At 49.3% G+C, this 19,670-nt stretch overlaps 7 protein-coding genes across 7 annotated transcripts; 5 read left to right on the top strand and 2 right to left on the bottom strand.

The window, feature by feature from the left end:
- Positions 1-1,014: 1,014 nt before the first annotated feature.
- On the top strand, positions 1,015-2,142 carry ANOM_010423 (uncharacterized protein; the record flags this gene model as incomplete). Its single annotated transcript, XM_015555679.1, has 1 exon — positions 1,015-2,142. The coding sequence occupies one exon, from the start codon at positions 1,015-1,017 to the stop codon at positions 2,140-2,142; it is 1,128 nt and encodes a 375-aa protein (XP_015401768.1).
- A 289-nt stretch (positions 2,143-2,431) lies between these two features.
- On the bottom strand, positions 2,432-3,772 carry ANOM_010422 (O-methyltransferase; the record flags this gene model as incomplete). The annotated part of the gene is made up of 4 exons (XM_015555678.1): positions 2,432-3,194; positions 3,242-3,368; positions 3,422-3,551; positions 3,602-3,772. 4 exons carry the CDS (start codon positions 3,770-3,772, stop codon positions 2,432-2,434), a joined length of 1,191 nt encoding a protein of 396 aa, XP_015401767.1.
- A 1,057-nt stretch (positions 3,773-4,829) lies between these two features.
- ANOM_010421 (uncharacterized protein) lies at positions 4,830-5,392 on the top strand (the record flags this gene model as incomplete). Its single annotated transcript, XM_015555677.1, has 3 exons — positions 4,830-4,937; positions 4,996-5,100; positions 5,162-5,392. 3 exons carry the CDS (start codon positions 4,830-4,832, stop codon positions 5,390-5,392), a joined length of 444 nt encoding a protein of 147 aa, XP_015401766.1.
- Positions 5,393-6,288: 896 nt separating this feature from the next.
- ANOM_010420 (putative polyamine transporter) lies at positions 6,289-7,931 on the top strand (the record flags this gene model as incomplete). Its single annotated transcript, XM_015555676.1, has 4 exons — positions 6,289-6,402; positions 6,456-7,192; positions 7,249-7,624; positions 7,689-7,931. 4 exons carry the CDS (start codon positions 6,289-6,291, stop codon positions 7,929-7,931), a joined length of 1,470 nt encoding a protein of 489 aa, XP_015401765.1.
- Positions 7,932-10,503: 2,572 nt separating this feature from the next.
- Positions 10,504-12,078, top strand: ANOM_010419 (uncharacterized protein; the record flags this gene model as incomplete). Its single annotated transcript, XM_015555675.1, has 8 exons — positions 10,504-10,693; positions 10,744-10,763; positions 10,838-10,874; positions 10,940-11,010; positions 11,064-11,362; positions 11,433-11,507; positions 11,560-11,627; positions 11,690-12,078. 8 exons carry the CDS (start codon positions 10,504-10,506, stop codon positions 12,076-12,078), a joined length of 1,149 nt encoding a protein of 382 aa, XP_015401769.1.
- A 706-nt stretch (positions 12,079-12,784) lies between these two features.
- On the top strand, positions 12,785-14,490 carry ANOM_010418 (FAD-binding oxidoreductase; the record flags this gene model as incomplete). The annotated part of the gene is made up of 6 exons (XM_015555674.1): positions 12,785-13,075; positions 13,129-13,232; positions 13,293-13,638; positions 13,694-13,929; positions 13,987-14,233; positions 14,278-14,490. 6 exons carry the CDS (start codon positions 12,785-12,787, stop codon positions 14,488-14,490), a joined length of 1,437 nt encoding a protein of 478 aa, XP_015401770.1.
- Positions 14,491-14,691: 201 nt separating this feature from the next.
- On the bottom strand, positions 14,692-15,762 carry ANOM_010417 (carbohydrate esterase family 5 protein; the record flags this gene model as incomplete). The annotated part of the gene is made up of 3 exons (XM_015555673.1): positions 14,692-15,054; positions 15,107-15,280; positions 15,367-15,762. The coding sequence occupies 3 exons, from the start codon at positions 15,760-15,762 to the stop codon at positions 14,692-14,694; spliced, it is 933 nt and encodes a 310-aa protein (XP_015401771.1).
- Between the last annotated feature and the right edge of the window lie 3,908 nt (positions 15,763-19,670).

Genomic DNA, 19,670 nt, shown 5'->3' with positions numbered 1-19,670 from the left:
TTTTTTTTTGAAGGAATAGGTACGTCCGACCGTATTCCGTGAAGTCAATGCCGGGCTCTCCGACCCTAAATTTACCGGTGCTATTAAGCCTGGTCAGCTGATCTTTCAGCCACGGGTTGCAGGAAGGGGCCAAAAAGCACGATATTTGCGTCTTCCACCAGTCTAGGCCTCAATGTTGGTGAGCTTCAACTGGCTAGTGAGACGCCACTGTTGTGGGGGCCAAAAGGCGATACTTGTTGCTGTCAATCCAAAGGCTTGATTTGAGGCTCTCTCGGAGATTCCCGACAGGCCTCGGTGCTTTGATCCTGTGTCCACAACGGCTTGCAATGACACCACGACACTTTTTGGGCGTTCATTCTTTTCCAATGTGGAGTATAGGTACACTAGCAGCTGTTAGCAAGTGTGATATTCATCAAGTTCATTTATTGCCCAGCTAGCCAGGGCGCACCTCCATCCTTGGTCACATTTGGCCTTTTCTTCTTTATCTCCTGGTCTACGACGCTGTCAGGTACTTGCAACCCCAATTCACGTCATTAGCTTTCCTATGTTGGTTTTGCGAGCTTAGTAGATTGCCATGGCTCCCGTGAAAGAGGCACCAGTATCCAGACAGCGCAGAGCCCAACGGAACCGATCCAAGACGGGCTGCCGAACCTGCCGGTAAGGATACGATCTTGTCTCCGATACGCTGTGCCAGCCCTGATAGCTCACCGGTGCAGTGCTCGCCATATTAAATGCGACGAATCACCCGGTGGCGTATGCCGAAACTGCACGTCGACAGGTCGCATATGTGAAGGATATGATTTGTGCCGGCTGCCTCATAAACGATCTGTTGTATATCTACCCGGCTTTGCAAACAGTCTGTGTTGGATTATGAACTCAGATGAGAAAAGGTGCTTTTCATACTTCCATCATCACTCAATCTCCAGTTTAGCGTCCTTCTTCGACTCCCCATTGTGGGAAAACCTTGTAAGGCAACTTAGTCACACAGAGCCGGCAGTGTATCATGCTGCTAATATGCTGGGTGCCGTTCAAGAAGATTCAGAAGAAAATGGCATGCGTCTGGCAGGTGTCAATCTGCATCGTCCACGACACCGATTCGCCCTGGAACAGTCTGCACGTTCCTTTGCTCTTCTCAATAAACGACATGCATCTCATGATCCACAATTGAGAGAGATAACTCTAGTATGCTGTCTGCTGTTCACATTGTCAGAGCTGTTATTAGGGCGGTATCATACAGCCTTGTGGCATCTCCGGAGTGGTCTGCAAATTTTGAGTGAGGCAGCGGCTTACACACACTGCTTACCAGCCATAGATCAGTTTCTGGTAGAAGCCTTCGTGCGTCTGGACACACAATCATCGCATTTCGCGACGGATGGGCCGCTCTTGCATCTAAAAAGGGACGCGGAGGAGTGGTCATCCGGCGATGCGATTCCGTTGCCTCGCAATGTGCAAGAAGCTCGACGGGAACTAAACCACGTATTATGCAAAGGCATTCCTTTTCTCTCCGAGTGTTGGGTACTCTCCAGTACGGAGATAGAGCTCAACTTTAATTCACTGCGCCTAACCCAACAGAGCCTCCTTGCTTCTCTATCTCAACACAAACAGCGACTAGAATCGTTCTGCAAACAGTCATATGCCAAACTCAACGCAAAGGAACAACGAGGAGTGGAAGTACTCCAACTGCAGTACCTGGATCAGATCCTGAGTGTTAAAACTTGCCTTTTTAACGGCCCAATTCCCGGATATTTGACACCTGAATACGTGGCCTTGCTATCCGCGCATGAATCGCTGATGGCAAAGTTCCCGGAGCGTTCCACTATCACCTTGGACAATGGCATCATCCCGGGACTATATATCGTGGCATCCAAATGTCCTGACTACCGTGTGCGCTTACAAGCAATCAGGGCTCTCCAGTCCTGGCCACATTGCGAGGGTTTTATAAATTCCAACATAATTGCTTCTTTGGCCTTGGAGTCTCTCAAACGCGAACTGGTGAAGGTGAACAAGGCCGAGCTGTCACTCATAGTTGGGGACAACGAAGAAGAATTGGTCCGCTTCTTGTTTGATACTCTAAATTGCACAGAGCAGGCTGCATATTGGTCAATCATTAGAGCTTCGAAGATTCTGCAGCATAAGCCATGAACCACGAAACCCTTCCTCGCAATTAATACCTCTTTCCGATGGCATTCACCGTTATTAAAAGCATGACTTCCTGCAAAGGGATCAATCCTTTGTCGATATAGCAAGGCCATGATTGTATGCTTCTATAAGATTAATGAGGGCAGATATCCCGATACATGGTACATATACGCAGTCTACTGTCATTGAGATTCTATATAACTGAATATGTGGTACATTGTATGACCAAGGGAAATCATAAACAGGAGAACGACAGATAACAAGTCCGGCGCTGTCTACGCTCTGAGAATATTCATTCTCCCAAAATAGCCTCAAATACCGCAGTACAAACGTCCCCTTCAGACTTCCAAACTTGAGTGACTTTGAACTCCGCCTTCTCGAGCAGATTAATCCATTGCTTCTCCGTTCGCTCCAGGGCAGAAAAGACCTCCATCATATGGAGATCGAGTGTTGCAGATATAGCGGGCACATTGGCACCGTCGGGCATTACATGCTCGTTGACAAGGAGTATGGAGTCACTGGCCATTGCCTTACGGATGTGACGCAGAGCTTCCAGGGCCGCCTTGTCTGGCCAGTCATGCAGTACCGTCCGCATGTAGTAAGCCTTGGCCCCTTGGATTGGCTGGCCCTCGAACATATTGCATTTGACGGCACTGATTCCTTCGGGCAGCGGCTCTCTGATGTCGTCAATGACTTGTGGGAGGTCCTCGAGGATGTATTTGCCCGGCAGCTGTGGGAACCTTGTCTTGAGTGCGGTGATATCATGTCCAACGCCACCACCGACGTCGACCAAAGCAACTCGATCTGGAGTTACCTGTAGCTTGTCCAGGACTGGATAAATCTCGAACCACTCTATCCCGCAGTGTCTCTTGCTCTCGGTCATTACTGAGTTAAAGACCCTCTGTATCGCAGGTCTCTTGCTTAACCAGTCGAAGTAATGCTCTTTCGTTTGATAGGCCAGTTGGAAGGGCGCATCGTAAGCATCTGAAGGATTCCTGTAGTCCCTTTGTTCAAAGTAGTCAAACAGTTTCGCAGTCATTTGCATATTGGTGTGACTGGTTTCGTTAGGATAAGACAGATGAAGAAAGGCGACGAGACTTACAAATGCTTAATCACATCACCAGGCACCGATCCAGTTCCGAATAGCATGGCTATCTGTGAAGGCCGATATGTTTCGGCATCCGTTTCCTTGCAGATCTTGTGGGAGCAAAGGAACCGCATAATACGTTCTAGCCAATGTAAGCTTTGTTCCTCTCCACATGAGTTCATGATGGGCACATACCGAGAAGTTCCAAGTCCCCTTTCGTTTTGGACGAAAGTTCTCCCAGTGTCATCTCAGCCCCATTAGACGTGACGAACGCATCAAAGATCCCCATGCCCTGGGCCACCCTGATTCCAGTAATCCCATAGTGCTGTTTGGGTCAGCACCGATTCAATCACAGAGGGGTTCGGCATTTCCTACCGCAAAACAGTGCTTTTGGATGACATGGACCGGTGTCTCCAGTGCAGCTTGAAGCTGACCAATCGCCCCGAGAAGTTGCATACGCTCCTCATCTTTAATGTTCTCGGGAGCTGGGAAGTTTTCCAGTGCGGACGTAAGAGTAGAATTAAGGTCAGACAGGGAGGTGGCCATGATGAGAGTATCCAGAAGAGATATGTGTGAAAATGTTCGAAATGACAGGAATCTGTTCTACAAGAAAGGTCGCAGGCTCTCCAGGGTATCACTGCCTTTATATACATTTGCAGCCCATAATAATATTGTCCACTGGTGGCACCATGTTCGGTCAATGTCGTCGCCTCGACGGTAAACACCGAACTTCGGGCTAAGAATGCTCGAATACCCCGAGAACTGGGAATCCTATACACGCGCACACAATTGCCAGTTCACGCTTTCCCATCACTGTTGGATCGAAATTGACTGGCTTATAATGTAATTAACAAGTCACCTATTGTAAAGCCCATGCATCGGTCACACCGCTACTCTATTTGATTCTGATATTCGCCGATTTCATAGTGGTATATATATCCCTATACTATCAGCTGGTACATGATGTAGAAGAATAGAGAATCTATCTAATTTCTTTGAGCTATACCAAGCGGCTTTCTAGAGTAGCATACCCTAACTGCTGTAATCTAGCTATAATCTAATTTAAATTATCCTAGTCAAATTAAAATATAGGTTTTTTTATCTAATCTAGAATCGAGCAAACGTGAGCGGGTTTGCATTTTGAGGGCTTTTGCAACAGATCAGCACCATTTTACTGACACAAGCCACATAATGAGGTATATGGAAGCCTGATGGGATATTCTATCTACTCCTTAACCAGTCAACCTTTAGGGAATGATGACATAACACGAGAAGAACAGAGAGAAAAACCATTGACCCGGTACCAATCGGCTTAGTGGATGTCTCTTACGTCTATATGAGGTCTATATGAGGTTTACGCTTTGCATTTCTACTTTGCACTGATTACTTTTCCGGGTTGAGGTTGGAGACTTCACTCCCATTCAACCACAAGCTTCACTAGGCTTTCATTCACCAATACGTCTTCACCCATCGTTGCAAAATTCATCCCGAACCTGCCGAGTTCCTGTGCGGCCTCGACGGCACGGACGTCACTCCAGGATCCTTGAGCTCAATTCTTGATATTTTGAACTCACTCTCCATTCTTTCTACGGAATTAGACAATATGTCGATAAAGCAAGCCCGCGCGAGGAAGGTGGCTTCCCAAGCCCTTCCTCAGTTCTCCCTTGGTCCAAACCACATCAAGTCCAACGCCCTCCACGATATCGAGTTTGTGGGCGAGCTCCATCATTGGTCCAATTTTCTCCGTTTGGTCTAAATATATGTCAAAGGTCATCAAGTACACCCATGGATTAGGCGATCCTGAGGCCGAATCACAACTCATTGGAGATAAGACAGGGCTTCAGGGTGTTTTCAATCATTCGGTGGGGTTTATGGTTGGAAAAGTCGTAAAGGCCCTATGTCAACACGCCTGATGGCATTCTGACGACCAAGAAGACTCAGCTAAAGGTTGTTGGGGAGCTAAAGACCCCTTGGGTATACGAATATGAGGCGAGGAAGGCATATGAGGAAGAAGCCATGCCTCGCCATTTGCATGCCCAGCCGATCAAATACATGAGGGATCTGAATTGCATGTATGGCTTCATGAGCGACTACTGTCGGACGATATTCCTTGGGCAGGAGTTTCTTACAGGCAGATGGGTTGTCGATTACTCTCTAGTCATTTAGGCATCTACCTAATATATCTCTGGGCGATCTCCAGGCTACACCAGTTGTGTCATTGAGGCAATGTTTCCTTGCTGTTGCAGCTCTATCACAGGCGCAGGAGCCTGCTTACAATACAACACCAAAGTCAGAATGCGTTGTGCAAACGAAATGACATTGTGACTACGAGTCCCCAAGTCCCACTCTGCGCCTCCGGATCAGCGCCATGTTCAGCGTCACAGAAATAAGAAAGGATCTGGGTTTCCCGTTTTTCTAAGAGTCAGAGCCCTCAGAAGCTCCTTTCTTTTGTTTCCTCGCGCTATGTCTTCTATCTAGAGTCGATTACAGCTATTCTTAATACTGATCTTTCATCTCGATGCGCTATCCACCTCTACGCATAGCTTGAGACCAGATTCACATTTGAATACAGGTAAAACCAGTCAATTTTGCCTTTCCTTTCCTTTTTTCCATCTAACAGGCCGTCTACAGCCCAACATTGAGCCTTGTTCCGAATGATCGGAGTGGCAAAAAGGGATGGACTTCGCCAGCCTGGAGATGTGGAGATTCCAGTCTTTAAGCAACAATTGAACACAGGGATTTCCAAGGTAAATAAGAAAATGAATGACGAAAGAATCTCCACCTCTCCCCAGATGCTTCATTATCATCACCGCCGGGAGACCCGCGTCCCCATACTCGGCTTTTCCGACTACCCCGGATTGTCCATGCTCGTCCAATGACTGCCGAAGAATGTTGGCTTCTCCTGCTCTCAAGCCCCTCCTCAACACCTTCTCTATACCGGTGTTGATCGGTGTGCAGCGACGATCCATCGCCGGGGGTTTAAGTACCCGCCCCTCGGCTGGCCCATGCGGACGTTTTATTTTCGCTTGTCTTGGAGGTGGATCCAACTCACCTAGAACAAAATGACGGACTCAATCAAGGAGTCCATCAGCCACCTCGAGACCGTTGCGGATGAACGGGGGTTTACAGGTTCTCAAGACATGAAAGAGCCAAATGTTGATCCAAATCATCCACAGGTAAGCACGGAAACTGTTAGTTTCGGTGGGCGAGCTAACATGGAGATTCCCAGAACTGGTCCACAGGCGCGAAATTATGCACCTATCTTACTGTCTGCTTCTACACCTTTCTCGGCAATGTAAACGGAAGTAACTTCACGGTCGCGACTCAAGCTATTATCAAGGAATTCCACGTTTCCCAGACCCAAGCTGGCGAGCTAGTGTGCTTTAACGTCTTCCTTCTGGGGTTGGGAAATGTCTTCTGGGTGCCATTGATGCGCGTCATCGGCAAGCGACCGGTCTATTTATTGTCTATGTTATCTCTCGCGATGATGAACGTCTGGTCTTCCCGCGCGTCGAGCTATGGGGAACTGCTGGCTGCGCGCATATTATCGGGTTTCGCCTCTGCGGCTGCAGACGCTACAGTGCCGGCGGTCGTGTCAGACATGATACCACCGCAGGATCGGGGTCATTATCTGATGTTCTTTCATTTGGCCCTGACCGCAGGGCTTTTTATCGGCCCCTTGATCAACGCATATCTGGTTCAGGAAGAAGACTGGCGATGGATGTGCTATTTTCTAGCCATCGCTACGGCAGTGACATTTGTAACTGCCATCTTTACCGTTCGCGAGACCACGTACCTTGCGAAGAACGCATTCGCCCCTAAACGCAAGCCATGGCAGTGGATGTCTCTGACAGTGGGATATAACCCCGATGCGTCATTCCTTCGAACAGTGTCAGATATCGCGTGTAATGTAGCATATCCACAGCTACTCTGGGCAGCCTTCGCCATTGGTATCTCGGTCGGCTGGTAAGGCCTCTCAATGACCAGTGCACGTCTGTCGCATTTCTTGCTGACCTCGATAGGAACATTGTCGTCCAATTGACTGCCTCGCGTACGTTCACCGCACCCCCCTACAACTGGCCCGCGGGAAGTCTGGGGCTGCTCTCCCTATCCGGATTCATCGGCTCCGTCTTAGCCTTCTGGCTCGGTGGGCGACTGATCGACATCATCTCCACTCGCTATACAAACCGACAGGGAGGGCCACGTCTGCCAGAGTATCGACTCCCCGCTATCGTCATTCCAGGGGTCATTGGTCCGAGCGGAATTTTGATCTTCGGTCTTTGCATCGCGCATCACACCCACTGGATCGGAGCCGCGTTTGGATATGCCATGCAGGCATTTGGCGTCGCAGCCATCTCCAACGTGGCGGTGACCTACTCCCTAGACTGCTACAGGCCGGTCTGTGTGCCCAATTGCTTTAGACCATCACGTTTAGTCAAGTCCCTACGCTAATGCTGAACAGATTACCGGCGAAGCTCTGGTCGTTATCTTTACAGTGCGTAATACCATCGGCATGCTGCTGTCCCTTTATGCGGCCGACTGGATCCAGCGCCAGGGACCGGCCCCTGTCTTTGGGGAGATGATGGCCATTCAGGTCGCTAGTATCCTACTTGCTGTCCCTCTTTTCTTCTGGGGTAAGCGGTTACGGGCGGTAACGTCTCGGTATGGGCCAATGAAACGATTCCCGGATCAGGTTGAGACGTGAGTATACAGCGGGCTGGCATGCAGTTATAGGTGCAAATTATAAACAACTTTGCGCCTTTTTTTTTTTTTTTTCTCCGGTCTCTATGTAAATGAGACAATGCATATTTTCGTTAGACGTTCGAATGAGATGTCGCAGATTGAATCAGGACTAAGAAAGCCAGATGCTATCTAGGAGGAGGTGCAAGGGGATGTCAACGCCGAGATCCTTTTGTAGTCTAGCACCTACGAGAAAGAAATAGGTCATGGCTGAAGAGATATTTGTGCAGTACGCGTTGCACCCCGCAGGAAACAGATTGGTGATATGAACCTTTCTTGGTGCATCTAGAAGCATTGAAGCATAGAGAACTGCGAATATGAATATGGTGGCGAGGCCAGTACGGGACATAATTCCAAAGCAGCCACGACAGCTCCAGTATAGTCAGAGGCTAATTTCCGACCCAGCAAACTACACGAATCAGGATGAAGGCCTCGACACCGCGCTACCAACATTGCTTGAAGTCTATATCAGCTTGACTTCGGCATTGCTCAGCGCCAGTTTTACCGACAGAGTGGCTGCCAGATTGATTAAGGAGGGGCCTTAATTTATTTTCGTCAGCATCTTCTTCACAATAAATGCTTGTTTACCCGCGCCATTCAGTGTGCGCCAGGATGCAGTACTCGTTTAGCGGAACAGCGGCTTTAGATGCCAGAAAATACAGCTCGATTTACAGAAAATCACGAGTCATATCTATACTGTCAATAGATGAATGTGTGCTGCGACGTATCCCTCCCAGAAACCTACGGAGTATGTTGAGGTGCTAAGATGGCAGATATCCATTTCAAGAATTCGGCATTCTCGCTTAATTACCGGCTCTTTGCAAGAAACTAGTGAAAGCATAACAGATTAATTGCCTAATAGTGTAGTCGTTGTGGAGACTTTTTTGTGCAGGACAATGTGGATCTTGGAGGGCTAATAAAGTGTTTATCCGAGCCATGGCAAATTTTTCCGGTCCCCAGTCTCTGGCGTGCCCCAAACATCTGTCGTTTTCCAAATGGAATTCCCAATTTGCAGATCTTTGGGAGAGACAAGCTGATCGACAGGAGGGAAGAAACAGTGGCAAAGGATAATGCAAACTATGCTTCTACGATTTGCCGACCCGAGGACTAACCAGGGCTCAACCTGTCACGCTCGGGTCTCCGACTAATGATCTCCCCGTGTTTTGCAACATCACCGCCCCGTAGCCACAACTGTGGCAACTGCAAAGTAAGGGGGACTGCCCAGTGTGGTGCAATCCAAGACGCCAAGCGGCCATAGAGGTCGAAGAAAGCCCAGTCGGGCAAAGATGGGACAGACAGCCCACAACATGTTCATGCGCGCCATCTCACTAGGACCAATGTTCGTGGCTAGTTTTGGCTGGTGTTATCAACTACCCCATACAGGACTTGCTCCTGGTGGGCAGCTTTGCCAACCTCGACGTTGAACACGCGGCATGGGCCTCGGCAATACTGTGTAGACCTAGACCGAAGAAAGTAAAATGTTAGAGACAGAGGAAAGAAGTTCTGGAGACCAATCTACCCGGGCATATCCGGAATTGAGAGCGCAATTCCGCTTGAGAATAGGCACACCTGGCTAAATGTTACAGGGAGATTCTCTCGGGTGTACACTGAATCTCCGACCCACGCGACGAGTCCGTCAGTAATGGAGATAAGGTTCAGCTAAGAGAACGTGTGACAGACTTCTCGATAGTCGCACGAAGCCCGAGATTTGAATATCCAGGCGGATGGCCACCGTGATCCCTGTCGCTACACGATAGTGTGTCGATCGATCCGCCAGGATGCATGGTAAGACACTATCCTAATTTGAGACATGCACACACAACGCCACCTGCGCGGTGGACGGAGTACAGCAAAGGCATTGACCCGGATAATGGCTATACGACCAGTCCTATTGTTTGCTTGACCCTCCACTTGCTGCGCTTCTCACCCTCCGCCTCAGCCCCGTTCCAAAAATCCAAGTACCTTGGGATCCACCTGGTGGGTGACAAAATCACGAACCTCAAGTGCTAGGAGTCGAGCTCTGAATTCCGGACACCACTCTGATGGGTGTCAAGTTGACCCTTGCGCACAGGTACGACGATTTAACCACCTGTGTACCATGGCATGAGACCTAGAATGTGCCGGGTAGAACGGTTCTCGAAAAAGTATACTCCTGGCGAATGGATTTATCACCATTGATTACAACCCACCAAGCTTCCCCGGACGTAGTCTTAGACGTCATGAATACTAATCAGAGTTTTCCGGGACCCAGACACATGGTCTCGGACTGCAGTCTAAGCGTATACTATATTAAAAGTTATCTCTAGTCTGCAGAAGCCAATAACCTAGTAGCGGCCAAGGATGAATAAAGGTACCCCAAACGCCCTTCTGCAAACATGTGATTAATATCTTTACTTCCTTAATCTTACCCATGAATTCGGCCAGAGCCTGCCAGTAACAATCCCTTCTTTTCCCATCATACTGTATCGCGTTCGCCAATCTCGTCCATATGAAGGATAATCGTTGCGAGTCTCTCCGATAGAGGCTGGCAGGACAACATGGCGGACAACACAACTATACCGGCGATGTCGCCGCCGCCAGGAACGGTATCTAATTTCACTGATCCCCCGTACATTGGTACCAAATTTCTCGTCGTGAATTGTGTTTTTCTACCAATCGCAGCTATTGCGCTGCTGGTCAGGACATGGACACGGTTGTTTATCGTGCGCAGTTTTCTCTGGGATGACTGTGAGTCTCTCTTCACACCAATGACACCCGTCTGCTGACAGAGAGATCAGATTTTATGATTGTAGCTCTGGTGTGTTCGTCTACTCTTCGGCCTACCATACATCGTGCCAAATCAACTAATGGGATATCTTTCGCATATTGCAGCTTCTATCTGCCGCCATGACCGGAGTCACGTTGGAAAGTAAGACTACCTCGACCCATCAATGACGACGTGGCTAGAATACGATGGCTGACAGTCGCAAATAGTGTTAAACTGGGGTCTGGGAAGACACATGTGGGACGTTCCAGCCGACTATCTATCACCGTGGTTTATGAAGGTACGATCGATCGCCTTCGGCATGCACACCAGTGACACTAACGACCGCTGAAGCTAAACGTGATCGCCGCCATTCTTTACTGCGCCGGGACCGGATTCACTAAAGTTTCTGTTCTTGTCTTCTATATGCGGATCTTTCCAAGTCGCAATTTCCACCTCGCCGTTTGGGCGATCGTGTTTGTTGCGGCAGGATACAGTGTTGCCAGCATCTTGGCCAATGTTCTCAGCTGTAGTCCCATTGATAAAGCCTGGTATCCTGCCAAAGCTGGAACTTGTATGAACCGGCCGGTGTTCTACTTTGCCAATGCTGGACTGGGCATTTTCACGGATTTTGCGACGGTGATTGTCCCCATGTGAGTCTCACCCTGTATCAGTCGCCTAGTCTCTTTGCTGGAGGAAATGCTAACAGAGCGTCCCCGACAGCCCCTGGTTACGCCGATTGCAGATGCCATTACGTCAAAAGATCGCGGTTAGCTGTATCTTAGCAATGGGATGCTTGTGAGTGATGTTCTTTATGCCACTGACATGGCGGTAACTCACGGTGTTGCAGTGTTGGCGTCGTCAGTTGTATCCGATTATCGACATTATATACTCTTCTCAAAAGCCCTGACCTTACCTGTAAGTGGCTTCAGTATGGGCATGCCACGGAATATCTGTCATTAACACAGTTCGCCCTGTAGGGAGCACGACGGACGCCCTGATGTGGTGTACGATCGAGTTGAACCTGGGAATCACTGGTGGCTGCATTACGGCGGTGCGCCCATTCGTTCGTCGTTACTTTCCTCGTCTTCTGGGTCTCTCGTATGGGAATGGTTACCAGTCTGGTTCAACGTCTCGCAAGTACGGTCATCCACTGGGCTCTGTTCCTCGAGCAAACGCGCCCGACTTTTCGAATACTCGCAGTAACCAATATTCAACCAATACGACGACCACAGTTATACCAGCGGCGGACAATGGGAGCGAAGAATATATCCTACAATACCCAGAAATGCCTGCAAAGAGCAGCGAGGGCATCGGCATTGTCCGGACGGTTGAGTTCGACGTGGAGAACTCGAGTGCCCGGAGGTAATATTCTACTTTCTTTAATTTTTCTTATGTTTGATGAAATTTAATACCTACTCTGCAATTTTTTTCATAGCGTCCTGTTCAGGAGTTGTTGGGTGGCATGCTGTATAACTTCAGTGTTGGAACGACGACGAATGACGGCGAAGCGACACTTGATGCATTATTAATCGGCGGAAAAGGCCTTCAGATTTGCATTGTTCAAACTTCAGAATTATTAGATTAGCGAAAATCGACTACTTAATTTCGAACCTCGGAACCTGCGGACTTTAGTGGATCCCAACGAACTCTAGTTGGTGCTAGAGCTGCTAGAATGCTGCTAGATGCCTGCTATCATCGACTAATCGCCCTGACTAACTGCAGTAGGTCCTTACGCCGGTGAGAAACCTGGTACCCATTGGCCAAGTCCACCCCTAATCTCCGCTACGTACGTCTTTAATGGGTTATGCCGAACGGCACTCCTGACGATGCCCTTTTGCAATCTCAGGAACACGCACATGGGCAGGTTCTCCACCATGAAGAATGTGCCTCCTTGAATTGCCAAGTGCGTCATGACTCGGCCCGAATAGAGTCTCCAGTAACGGTCCTTTCTCCAGCCGACGGCTCCTGAATCATGTATCCACCTTCTGGCTCAATAGACCGTCCTTTTTAATCCTTCGGTTCCCCAATCGGAACTGCAGTTTTGTCAACTGAGCAGAGCTCTTCCTGTCACCATGCGCGTCGGTTCTACTTTCTTGCCCCTGGCGGGCTCGCTCTTGGTCGAGGCCTCTTCGGTGTCCGCTGGTTGCAGCGCCCTCAAGGGCCAGGTCAGCAGTGCCGTCTTCTCTCAGAACACCCCGGTTTACGAGTATGAAGCGCAGAATTTCTGGTCCAACACGGAAATCATGAGCCCTGGGTGTGTTTTCCGCCCTCAGTCGAGCGCTCAATTGGCCCAGGGAGTGAAGGCATTAGTCGATGCCAACGCGCAGTTCGCCGTGCGCGGCGGCGGTCACATGGGTATCCGGGTATGTACATGATCGACAGTTTGGAATGAATATGTAGTTCTAACCGACTATAGGGATCCAACAATATTGACGATGGGGTGCTCATTGTTATGTCTAACCTGACTACTCTGGAATTGTCCGAGGATCAGTCGATCGTGTCGGTCGGTCCCTCTCATAGGTAGGCGCGCCCTATTCACTTTGCAAGAAACATCATCTAAGACTGAATGCCCGAGTCTAGATGGGAGGACGTCTATGCCTATCTCGCCGATTACGGCCTCGCCGCGGCGGGTGGCCGTCTGGGCCCCGTCGGTGTCCCCGGATTGCTTTTGGCCGGAGGTGTCAACTTCTATGGTAACCAGGTTGGCTGGTCCTGCAACACAGTCGTCAACTACGAGGTCGTCCTGGCCGACGGTTCCGTGGTGGAAGCCAATAAGACACACTATTCCGATCTGTTCTGGGCCCTGAAGGGCGGCAGCAGCAACTTCGGTCTTGTCACTCGGTTTGATTTGGAGACTATCAAATCGCCCAAGGTCTGGGCCGGTACCCATACCGTGTCCTCGGAATACGTGGACCAATTCCTGGAGGTATGATACGTGGCTGCATTTCTAACGCATTGGACGTCTTTCTAACAGACCTCAGGCTGCCGCTACCTATGCCTCCAACATTTCGGACCCCAAGACGCACATTGTGCCGGCGCTGGTTCCGGGCGACGAGCTCCTGGCTTCGGTCATCCTCTTCTACGACAGCGAGGATACCGGCTATCCGGAGATCTTCAAGCCCTTCACCGATATTCCCGCCATCAGCAGCACCCTGGACTTCAAGACTGTGTCGGAGTTCGCTGCCGAGACTGGAGCCATGGTTGTCCCTCACATCAAGTACGTTTGGCATACCTGTAGTTGAGCAAGAGATAGTTCAGTGACTAACGTAAGTAGCGATGTGTTTGTGGCTGGTACTGTTGTCGGTACCACCTACGCCGAGCTGCTCCAGGGTATCACCATCATCAACACCACTTTCTTCGAGCACTTGCCCAAACTTTACGCTCAGATCCCCGCTGCCAACATCTCCACCATCCAGCTGGACTGGCAGCCCATCGGCGCCGACTGGATGAAGGCCTCGGAGGACAAGGGTGGCAATGCCCTCGGACTGGACTCTTCCAAGATCTACCTCTGCTATGCCGAGGTCGTCGAATGGATCGGCTCCAGCTACGACGCATCGTCGCCCAGTGGGTGGAGGAAACTACCTATGCCATCAACAACGCCACCCAGAAGGCCGGCCTGTATGACGCGTTCAACTACATGGGCGACGCTGCCGGATTCCAGTCCATCTTCCCCGGATACGGCGAGGAGAACGTCGCGAAGCTGCAGACTATTGCCAAGAAATACGACCCCAACCAGGTCTTCCAGACTCTGATGCCGGGCGGCTTCAAGGTGTACTAATCCCTTCTTCTTGTACAGTATATAGTCAAGGCAGTGTTTTTACGAGGTCCTAGAGTATACATATAACAATATTCATTGATGTCTTATTCACAACATATTAAATATCCAAGACGTAATAGCCACTCATGGTAACTCAGCGTCCAGCGCTTTCATCCATTCGTCCCTCACAAACGAATGCATTTACAATGAATGACAAATCCCCTAGTTCGACCCCGAGAGGCCAGCAGCTTGGACCAAGAACTGAGCAGCTTCCTGGGCATTGGAACCATAGGACAGATGGGCCATGAAGTTCATGCCGTTCTGGCACACAGGGTCCCCAGAAGCACAGTACTCCTTGACCTTCGAGGCGGCCAGCTGGCCGACACCCTGCGTCTTGAACGGGTCGCCGAACAAGACAGCGCCGGAGATGGCGTCGGCACCGACCTTGCTCGCAGCGTTGTGCACCACCATGGCACCCTGGGAGTATCCACCCAGGACGACCTTGGTGTTCGGGCACTGCTTCTTGGCCTGTTGGATGAGCTCAGCCATCTTAGGCCCACCCGATGCACCCATCATGGCGTTTCCCTGTTTTCCATTAGCCTTTTGTTTTGGACGATGGTGAAAGCGGGCCACGTACAGCTGCATCGGCAGGGTAGTCCACACCCTGCACCGTCACCTTGTTTCCGGTCAGAGAGGCCAGCTGGTTGGCGACGGGGGGTCCGACGACCGACCCCATGTTGCCCATTTCACTTGTCCCGCGGGCGAAGATGAAGGTCAGCTCCTGGCAGCCCGAATTCTGGGTCACTCCGTTCTCTGTAATCGACGCACGTTTAGTCAATCCGGGCAAGCCGCCAGAAGAGGAACCGCCCAGCAAGCTGCTCAGGTCGGGAATGTTACCAGTGCTAGATCCAAGACCGGGGAGACCGCTGCCGGATGAAGAAGAGCCGCCCAGACCGGGGATAAGGGAGGAAAGGCTGCCGAGACCGCTGCTGGTGGAGGAGCCACCGAGTCCGGGGAGCTGCTGCCAGAAGAGGAACTACCAAGGCCTGGGATGAGGGAGGAGAGACTTCCTAGTCCGCTGCCGGTGGAAGAACCCAGTCCGGGGAGGCTGCCGCCAGAGCTGCCGAGACCAGGGATCAGAGAAGCGAGGCTACCCAGGCCGCTGTCTGTGGAAGACCCAGAGCCACCGAGGCCAGGGAGTGAGCCCCATCCTGGGAGCTGACGGCTTTCGACCGTCTTGGTCGGGGCGGCGATAGCCCCGCCAACGAGAGCGAGAGCGGCAATAGCCTTCATTTTTGCGTAATTCCGGGGGGGAATTGACGATTGAAAGAATGACAAGAGCACAGCTCTGAGAACGAATGACAGTTGATGGAATGAACGGTAGAGAAAGAATGGATTGGATCCGCTGGGATAGACGAGACAATCTCTAAAGATGCGGACGAGGATGAGGGTTTTTATACCCCTTTTCCCGTACTGTCCCAGCATCACAACAGGGATAAGGTTTTGATGCCTTGACTACATGAGTATAGTGCTACTCCGTATTCGGGGTGATCTATGGTTAAGTCAGTGGGTCAGGTTTCATCCTTTTGAGGCTTTGGCATCGGTCGCTGTTAGGGCTAGACTGTTTGTGACTTAGTACCCCAGGACCTTCGAGGTGCATTGTGCACTGCGCGCTCCATGGTCAATTCCCCAATGACATCTATGTTACTCTCAATTCCGTAACCCTGGGCGGAGCTTTTACCTTTGTGTATACTTAGTTTATCAACCCGCGTGGCATTGCTCGCCGAATTAGCAGCGTGCGTGTATACGAAAGACTACTCCGTACTCGGAATTTGTCTACCGAATCCTGAATGCCGATCCAACTCGGACCATACCAAGAAGAATTGTTAGCGGTACATGAATCAGGGAACAGTTCCTGGAAGGATGAACGGTGCGTGGTTATCGGCCGATCAATCTCACGCTAAATGCGTAGGGGCCTTGCCAGCTCGTCTCAGAGTGCGACAAGCCCTAGGCTCCGGCTCAGCCGCGGACTTAAAGGATATTAATCGCCATGTGAGGTATCACTGGGTCAATAACTCTGCGACTGACTCGAGACAAATATAGCTCAGCGTTCTTACAGCTGATTGCTGGAACTGCTATCAAACTGTTTGTTGTAGATTAACTGGTTCAGGGATGCTGTGGAGTTAAGGCTTAGTTAGGGCTTCCGTCGCGATCACTCAAAAATCGGCCATGGCTTCCACTCCCCAAACGGGTGATTTCTCCGCGTCGTTAATCAATCTTCCGAGATATTCCCGGTAGCGTTGATCCATCACCTTACCACAATGGTCGGGTCCATTTGTTGGGTTTCCTCTCGATCGACATGAAATGCGAGCTCTCTTGGGAACTCGGTCGAACGGGCTTTCGGGTAGGGTGCAATCCGTAGATATTCTATCTTGCACGCATCAATCGAGATACTCTTGATTCCTCTGATTAATTTTGTTTGGGGAACTACTATGGTACTGCATTTAGTGCAATTGATTTTCATATCGTCCGACATGTATTGAATCAGTATTTTCTCTGTGTAAACACCTACTGACTCAGCCCCTTAATCATACTACATCGCCATTATAGCCATCATAACTAACTTCTGCCTCACACGATGCCTTCACCTCCGATCTACATGACATCCATCAACTAACCTATTTCGGTCAAACTCCGGAGTATACATGTTTCAGGGCAATGCTAAGTTTTCAGCAATTCGGATTGTCATAAATGCCGAGTCGCCATGACGAACAACCTACAACCAAGCAACAATGAGCCGAGGATGAGAGCTCCTGCCAATAGGGAAAACTACGGGAACCTGAGCTTCCTGCGTTGGATCGCATACGGCAGTTGGATTAATTTTATTTGAGTTAAAGCTAGAAAAGTCTGAAGTCTCAGATCGACAATATACACAATCGGTAGATCTACGGCGTTTCATGGGCCGCTCCACTTTCAGCACAATCTGTACAGCCCAGCCGTCACATCTACGTGACTGATATTCAGGATATTTCCGGGCAGTGCCCTCGGTAGTACAATGCGGGTGTTATACAGTATGCCATTGAGGAGGATTGTTCAAGCGCTCCGAGCAAAATAGCTGCCCTCTTTCCAACTGCACAACAGAGGTCGTGACCTCGAGTTGCATACATGTCAGTGCTGCGTAGTAAGAGATGCTCGATGACTCCAATTTCACATTCTTCTGTCTACCTCTAACAATATAAGCTTTGGACACTCAAGTTGAGACATCTCTTAACGACAGTCCTGAAATTTCACTCTTCGGCAGTTCCAGGCATGTTCTATGTGACAGATCCAGTCCGTCTGCGTTTCAATTCATGCTGAGATGCCGTTCTAACAGAGTGCTTGTGTGGCTATACGTCGATAGTCATCCAGACAGACGTCATAGGTGGAGTCTTCGACTCTGCTCCACTGCGATATTGATGAAACAATAAAAAGCTTAACTGACCCTGGGTTTGATGGTGGTAAAGAGCGATCCTTCATATTAGAATTTGTGGACGTTGGACAATTACCGAGGTTTAAATAGCGTCCAGGGACCATCTCACTGTTTCGTGGTGTAGTCAGTCCCATCGTTTGTAGCTGAGTCTGCTTTAGCTGTTGGATGCCTATCTATCCAGCAGTATCGTCTGGCTTTCTACAATAGCGTTACCCTCCCTCTAGGTCCGATGGTCTGCTTCAATGTGTCATAGTAGGTGAGTTGAGTCCACTATATTGAACAACACGAGCAAGGGCCCTTGTTCACAAAACTCCCACTACGGTTTGACACTGTCATTCTTGAAGCAGTTCTTCTGTCCTACCCAAGGCAGTCAATAACATTTCTAATCATATGGGCTCAATACGTCGTGCATATATTTACTTTCAGATCATTCCTTCCTCTGGAAATCGTCAGATCCAATACTGGGCCAGCTGGAGCAACGCATTCAACTCTTGCCAACCGATTTAGCTCGATATTTTCGGTTTTATAGTATAGTGATTTAGCCACCATCCTGGCGAAAATAAGAGAGTAAAGGACGGCTAATGATTACATGGGATTCGGGCGTAAGTGTTCTGTGACCAGTGCTTCCAGACTTACAGTATGGTTATCCCTCTGAGATGATCATCCGAAATCACGTACTCAAAATCACCTTATTCATCATGCTTTGGTTTACTCAAGCCACCCATCGTGAAATTAGAACAACAGGACTGACATTTGGTCATACAACAAAAGATTAAGCAATTACGCGAATTGGTAATATATTTATCTAGGACCTATCAAGATGCCGTAGTAAGTATTGCATTATTTATATTGGTTGAAGTAAGATGTTTGGTTAAGGTTGTTTATAAAGATGAAAGCGATTTCAGCCATATTCCTTAGTTTGTCCGTTTATATATATATGTTAGGGGATCAAATCGCTTAAATCGACCGATTCCCCCTCATCCCTACGCTTGATCATCCGCTCGAAGAGATGAGGTAAAATCGCCTCTATCGCTGTGTTTTTATTATTCTAGGGAACGCGTCAACGCGCCGGCATACCTTCTAACTGGAATGTTAGCGAGAGGTATATAGAGAGCTTGGCGCCAGCTCCCTAGAATACTACCAACGTAATCTACGGCCGCGGGATAGGGCCCCTGAATCCTTCGGGTTTAAAATACCTACATAGTATAGAATAGTCTATACTCTATAGTGCAGATACCGCTGCTATTCAACCCTATTCTAGATCCTTTGGATACCAACCTTATAACACACGTCTCTTGGAAATCACTATTTTAAGATATCACCTCTTTCTGATACACGCTGGAAGCCTACCTATCTGGATGTCTTCCCAACGCATATTTCCACTGCTGAATCCCACGTTTCTAATACAATACTTATTAACACGTCCAGTAGCTGCACCCTTTCTGCCTAGTAGTCTATCTTTAGACAGTTAGACTATTAGATCAACCTTATAATTAGTAGTATAAGGCCTGGGAAGGGGAGAAGCAGTCTACAATGATCGCCGCTATTTCAGACCCTTTGTTACATCCACAATGTATATAAAGCCCATTTATAACACAACTGTCAATAAGAGCTGCTTAGTATATACTAAACGGCCGTTGACGACCCGAGAAGAGCCCCTGGATGGGAGCTGTATTCGGGTATAATGCATTTCTCTCTCTCTCTCTCTCTCTCTCTCTCTATATATGTTAGG

Source organism: Aspergillus nomiae (assembly GCF_001204775.2).
Source record: "Aspergillus nomiae NRRL 13137 chromosome Unknown contig00530, whole genome shotgun sequence".
Classification (NCBI taxonomy): Eukaryota; Fungi; Ascomycota; class Eurotiomycetes; order Eurotiales; family Aspergillaceae; genus Aspergillus; species Aspergillus nomiae.
The sequence above is the reverse complement of the archived record's forward strand: the minus strand, read 5'-3'. Positions and strand labels throughout refer to the sequence as shown.